Source organism: Quercus suber, unplaced genomic scaffold, assembly GCF_002906115.3.
Source record: "Quercus suber isolate HL8 unplaced genomic scaffold, Cork oak 2.0 scaffold_465, whole genome shotgun sequence".
NCBI lineage: Eukaryota > Viridiplantae > Streptophyta > Magnoliopsida > Fagales > Fagaceae > Quercus > Quercus suber.
The window spans coordinates 260,421-266,330 of record NW_027069916.1 but is presented as its reverse complement, the minus strand read 5'-3'; the positions used below and the strand labels follow the sequence as shown (position 1 = coordinate 266,330).

General features: G+C 34.6%; 1 protein-coding gene across 3 annotated transcripts; it reads right to left on the bottom strand.

Moving 5' to 3' along the window:
• Positions 1–4,127: 4,127 nt before the first annotated feature.
• LOC112000520 (uncharacterized) lies at positions 4,128–5,564 on the bottom strand. 3 transcript variants are annotated; one of them, XM_024032669.2, is made up of 4 exons: positions 5,465–5,564; positions 4,781–4,954; positions 4,603–4,674; positions 4,128–4,509 (listed from the first exon to the last, which is right to left on the bottom strand). In XM_024032669.2, the coding sequence occupies exons 2-4, from the start codon at positions 4,943–4,945 to the stop codon at positions 4,306–4,308; spliced, it is 441 nt and encodes a 146-aa protein (XP_023888437.1). In that variant the 5' UTR covers positions 4,946–4,954; positions 5,465–5,564; the 3' UTR covers positions 4,128–4,305. The 3 variants fall into 3 exon arrangements, with proteins under 3 accessions (XP_023888437.1, XP_023888438.1, XP_023888440.1); XM_024032670.2 differs by having other exon boundaries at positions 4,781–4,950; XM_024032672.2 differs by lacking the exon at positions 4,603–4,674.
• Between the last annotated feature and the right edge of the window lie 346 nt (positions 5,565–5,910).

Here is a 5,910-nt window from a genome sequence, read left to right as displayed (position 1 = left end):
TATATATATATAGATTACACAATTTATTTCATTTTCCAACCATTGCTCGACAAAGCCATTAACGGCCATTGATTGTCGCCGGTCACCATTATCCAATATCACTTCCAGCTAGGGCCAGCCCTTCCACTAGGCCAATTAGGCCATTGCCTAAGGCCCCCAAGTGGAAGGGAGGCACCAAAATTTTAAAAAAGGGATAATAAAAAATTTTAAAAAAAAAGTTTTAGGTGAAACTCCAAAAAATCTTATACACCCTTGTGATCAAAGAACAAAAAATCTGGAATATCCTCGTAAACATTGGTACCCTAAAAAATTCTTTGGTCTAAATAAAATCAATTATCCCAAAAAAATTATCCTTAACCTCTAGACAAATCAAAAATCAACTGGATAAAATACAAATCCGGTCTAAAAAAATTACCCACAAAACAGTCTCAAATAAAAACAAATCAAAAATCTTAAATCCCTATAATTTACTCATACATTTTCTCTCTCTCACTCTTGCTCTCCGCCTCTCTCTCTCAGCTAACTAGATGATGATAATTTACAAAAATATTGTCTTAAACTTGAATCTTTTCTCATACATGATGTTTATTATGATATTGATGATTTAGATTTATTTTCAGAGATAATTGTTTTAAAAGAAATTTACAAATAAAAGAATATACTCCAATTGACATACTAAATTATATAAAAATGTTAGATTCATTTCTAAATACATGCATTGCTTATAGAATAGCCATGCTTTATTGTTAGCATAAAAATCACTTCCCTTGGACTAATAGTTATGTACCACAACGCAATGTGGCAAGTGTTCACTTCAAATAGCAGAGCCATGCTCTGCTGTTAGCATAAAAATCACTTCCCTTGGACTAATAGACTAATAGTTATGTACCACAGCGCAATGTGGCAAATGTTCACTTCAATTGCATCATGTGGACTAATTAGCAAAAATTTCCTAGATAATTCCAGGAAATTTTGCTGGTAGATTTCAATGTTCCGCACTTCAATAGGATTCAAAGGGAGAATATTTCATGAGAATTACGTAGGTATTTTTTTTCAAAGTAAAAAAGAAAAAGAAAAAGTGACTTTGTAGTCTTTATCTATCCATATCTCACTTATAAAGGTGTCTTGAGTCATGAGTATAACAATCAACCATTTTCCCTTGCATTCATCCATCAAGTAAACTTTAACATGGCTCCCTCTGTCTTCATTTCCATTCTGGTAGTAGCATGGGCACTTTGTATCTTCATGCATGCTACAAATATGGTTATTGCGCTGGATTTCGAAGCAAAGGCTCTGCGGGAGATCGAGTGAATGGAGGAGTAGCTATTCCAACGCTACCTCTATTCATTGTGAGTGGCGTGGAATTAAATGCAATAATGGCGGAAGTGTTACAAAGATTAACATGAGTGGGTTCAATCTGGGAGATAAGTTTAGAAAATTTAACTTCACATCCTTCCCAAATTTGGTCATTCTTTTATCTTTATAATACTGGACTTCGAGGGAGCATCCCACAAGAGATACGTAATCTTTTGAAACTCATGTATCTCGATTTGGCTTGGAATAACCTTACAGGTAACTTGCCACTTTCACTTGCCGATCTTACTCAGTGGATTTTTTCATTTCTAGTAATCTCATCACTAGTGCCATCACCAAAGCACTAGGAAATTCAAAGAATCTCTTTGAATTAGATCTTGGTAATAACACATTTGTTGGACCAATTACTTCAGCTCTCGACCTTTTAACTAATCATTCCAATTTGGATTTTTCTTATAATGAAATCAATGGTTCTATAGTGTGAGAAATAGGAATGCTAAAGAAGTTGTTAGTATTGAAACTGGAACATAACAAGCTCGATGGACCAATACCTTCTTCTCTAGGTCATTTAACCAGTTTGACAAAATTGTGCCTCAATTCTAAACAGATGAACAACTCCATTCCACTAGAAATAGGCAACATGAAGGATTTGAAGCTCGTCCCTCAAACATAACAAGCTCATTGGTCTAATACCTTCGCCTCTAGGTCATTTAACCAATTTGACAAAATTGGATCTCGATTCAGACCAAATGAACAATTCCATTCCACCAGAAATAGGCAATATGAAGAGTTTAAATTACTTGTACCACAGTAATAATAGCATTACGGGTAAAATACCTTCAACTATATGTTATTTGACTCAGTTGAGCATTTTGAACCTTGATTGGAATCAAATTAGTGGTTCCATCCCCATTGAAATAGCTAATTGCCATTCTTTGTGCACTTTGTTTTTAAGCCATAACTACTTAACTCAAACCATTCCCTCTCAAATTGGTGGCCCTTGTTCAATTCGTTGGATTGACCTTAGCTACAATAACCTTACAGGAAAAATTTCCCCTTTTTTTTTAAAAAAAAAAAAACATATGTTAACTTGTCATACGGTTCTTTGGAGGGTCAAATTCCGGATGTTTTCAAAAATTATAGTTATGACACACTTATCGGCAACAAAGATTTATGTGGTGATATCAAAAGTTCCCTCCTTGTCTTTCATCTTCCCCAAACAAGAATACATCAATTGATTACAAAATAAAAATTCTTGTTCCATTGAGTTTTTTTCTTGTGGTTTCACTTCTGTATTTTTTCATCTATCGATGCGGGGTTAGGAAAATTGAATCCAAGTCAAGGGAAACAAAAAAAATGGGGACATATTCTTGATATGGAATTATGATGGCAAATTTGCCTATGAAGACATTATTAAAGCAAGAAAGGACTTTGACATTAGGGGTCCGTTTGGATTGAACTTATTGTTGCTAAAACTGAAAACTGAAAACTGAAAACACTGTAGCAAAATAATTTTTAAATTGTGAATAGTACAGGTGGGACCCATTTTTAATATTTTTTAGTGCATGAACAGTGTATGCACAGTACATAAACAGTGCATACACTGTTCATATACTGTACCTTTTGTCTCTAAACGTCAACACAAGCGGCTGGGAAAAAAAAAAAAAAAAAAAGAGAACCAAAACGCCAACGCCAGACGCAGACGTGCAATCCAAACTGCACCTAGATATTGTATTGGAATATGCAATTATGGTAGAATTTACAAAGCACAATTGCCTAGTGGTAAAGCGGTTGCCTTAAAGAAATTTCATCACTTAGAGACTAAGGAATTGAGTTTTGACAAGAGTTTCAAAAAAAAAAGTCAAAATGTTAACAGAAATTCGCCATCGAAATATTGTTAAACATGGCTATTGTTTGCATAAACGTAGCATGTTTTTGGTCTTAACCAATAATGTTGAAGCTTTGGCATTGGATTGGATAAAGAGGATGGAGGTCATATAAAGTATAGCATATGCCTTGTCTTACATGCATAAGCACGACTAAACTTCTTGATTCTAATTCTTTCAATCAAACTTTATTTGTTGAGACTTATGGTTATGTTGTTCTAGGTGAATTATTCTTTTATATTAGGCTTTTTAGATAATCATGCTACTTTGCTTACTTTGTTGTTTAAAAGGAAAATTATATGAACCGAACCATGTGGTAGCAAACAATTTCTTTTACAGTTGAACTAACGTTAACGGAATTTCATTGCTTAGATGATCCAACAGACCCAAGCACGACACCTTTGTGAAGGATACTCGGCCAGGCAAGAGTTTCTCAAAAGCAATTGTTGCCACGCTTCATAAGAACTCACAAACTTACCTTTTAGCTTTTACTGATGCACAAAATGTTTTAAATTGTCATCAAAGAATGAATATTTTCCTAAATCTAGCTCCTAAATCTGATGCATCACCTTCTTTGATATCCATCTGTCCATAATTTTGGGTTTTAAATGGAACTCCAGTGACTAATAGATCTAGTAAAAGCAACAATTCAACCAGGAATAAATCTAGTTGATCATGCAGTCCTTTACAATTATGGTAGCTTAAGGCAAGGCAGGTGCAATTGAGTAAAGCATGCAAATATAGCCTACTAATTTCATTCAAAGAGAGTTTATATCTCCGTATGTTATGGGAGAAAGCCATGAACTCCCCCTTAACCAACCTGACATAGAGGTAGTGACAAACAAACAACACATTGAATACCACTTTCCAATCGAGTCAAATGAATCAAACAATCAGATAAACAGCCAATTGAATACATGCGAAAGATAGAGACACAAATAATTTTGATTGTATTAAAATTTGCAATGTTATATTATGCTGGAATAAAACCAGAAAACAGACCGTCACAACAATAAAATAAGATCCAAAAGACCCAAGCACAAAGATTAAGCTAATCTTGAATTTATTTAGAGAGAAGTGGAGTAGGATACAACCACTCATTGCATCAATTATTGGAGACAACTAGTCCACAAGCAACGGGAAAAACTTCAGGAGTAGGATAAAACTGCTGGTATATTGCAGCTTCAAATGTTTTCAGAGTGTGGTCAGCAGCACCGCTGGGCTTGACCTCGAATTGAATATAATGATCATCTCCTCTGTTGCGGTAAGTCTGCACCCTCACAAGTCTCACAAATTCAAAATTTGTATCCTACAACAATTTTACAAAAGCAAAGAATTAAGAAGAGATATAAATAAAGCATATATAGATGATGGATATTAAGAAGAAGAAGAAGAAATAAACCTTAATTTTGTTGTAATGATCTAACATCGACTGTGCATTGGAGGTAAATAAAATTCTTTTCTCCTCAGAAAGCTGAGGAAAAAGCAAATTATTTCCACATAAAAAAAAAATAAAAAAAAAAAAAGACATACACTACACTCACAACGCACAATGTAGTAGCACAGCAGTACATATATACCTCCGAGGCGAGGGTCCATGGTGGTGGAGGGGGAAGACTAATATTTATGTTAGGGAAGTAAGTAATTTCTGTGGAAGATGGATCCACTGGTGTTGGATCAGCTTTCCTTACTCGGTTGTAGAATGAAAACTTTACGTACCCGTCCTCATACTTCACAGCTGGCATGATTCCTAACTTCGAAACCCAAAAGGGAGAGGGGTTAAATAAAGTTTGTATTCCAGCAGCAAAAACATACATACAGTTACAAGAAAGTCCCTCTTTATCACCTATATATATATATGTACAGATTTTATCACAAGAGCACACATCATTTTCATTCATTCTGATTCACACAACACAACACAAGCATTCATGGTTTGTTTGTTTGTTTTGAACACAAATCTCAAACACAGTACAGAGATACATACACAATAACAAACAAACAGTTGCAGAGCATTCAAATCAACTACATAACAGTAACACACAAAACCCAAATTCGAAGTGTAACGAAATTAACATTATGGAAGCTCCAAAGGGTGCCCTAGAAGCTTCGAATCCAAGCAAAATGGATAAAAATATACGAAAACCTCCATTCAGATGAATTAAATTACAGACACAATAGGTAAATCTATATCTCTCAAATCTTATTTTGTCTCATTTAGGACCTAAATTCACCAGATTAAAACAAATTAATCATATACGTACGTTACGGTTTCAGAACAACGAGCAAGAGATTGAGGGTGATAAGAATAAGAGAGAGAGAGAGAGAGAGAGAGACCGAGAATGAGAATGAGAATGAGAGAAACTGAGAAAAAAACCCTAAAAGCTTAATATATACCGTTGGTTGGCTAGCTTATGGCAAAGTACATTTATACCCTAGCATATTTAGGGTTTTTACTTTTTATGCAAACCAAGGCCCATTTATTCACTTATGCTTCCTTTTTTGGGCCTCCTTGTTGCAAAACTTAATTACCTCATTCAAATAAAATTTCACTCTAGTAATTGGGCCATGGCCCTTTTTCTTTATATATATAAAAAAAACTATTTTCATTCCTTAACATGTGGTTACCTTCGTGGAGGTGCCAATTTTTGAAAACGCAGAGGCAATCCAAACGAGGCTGTAATAGAACATATAATGTATTTTGCATTCA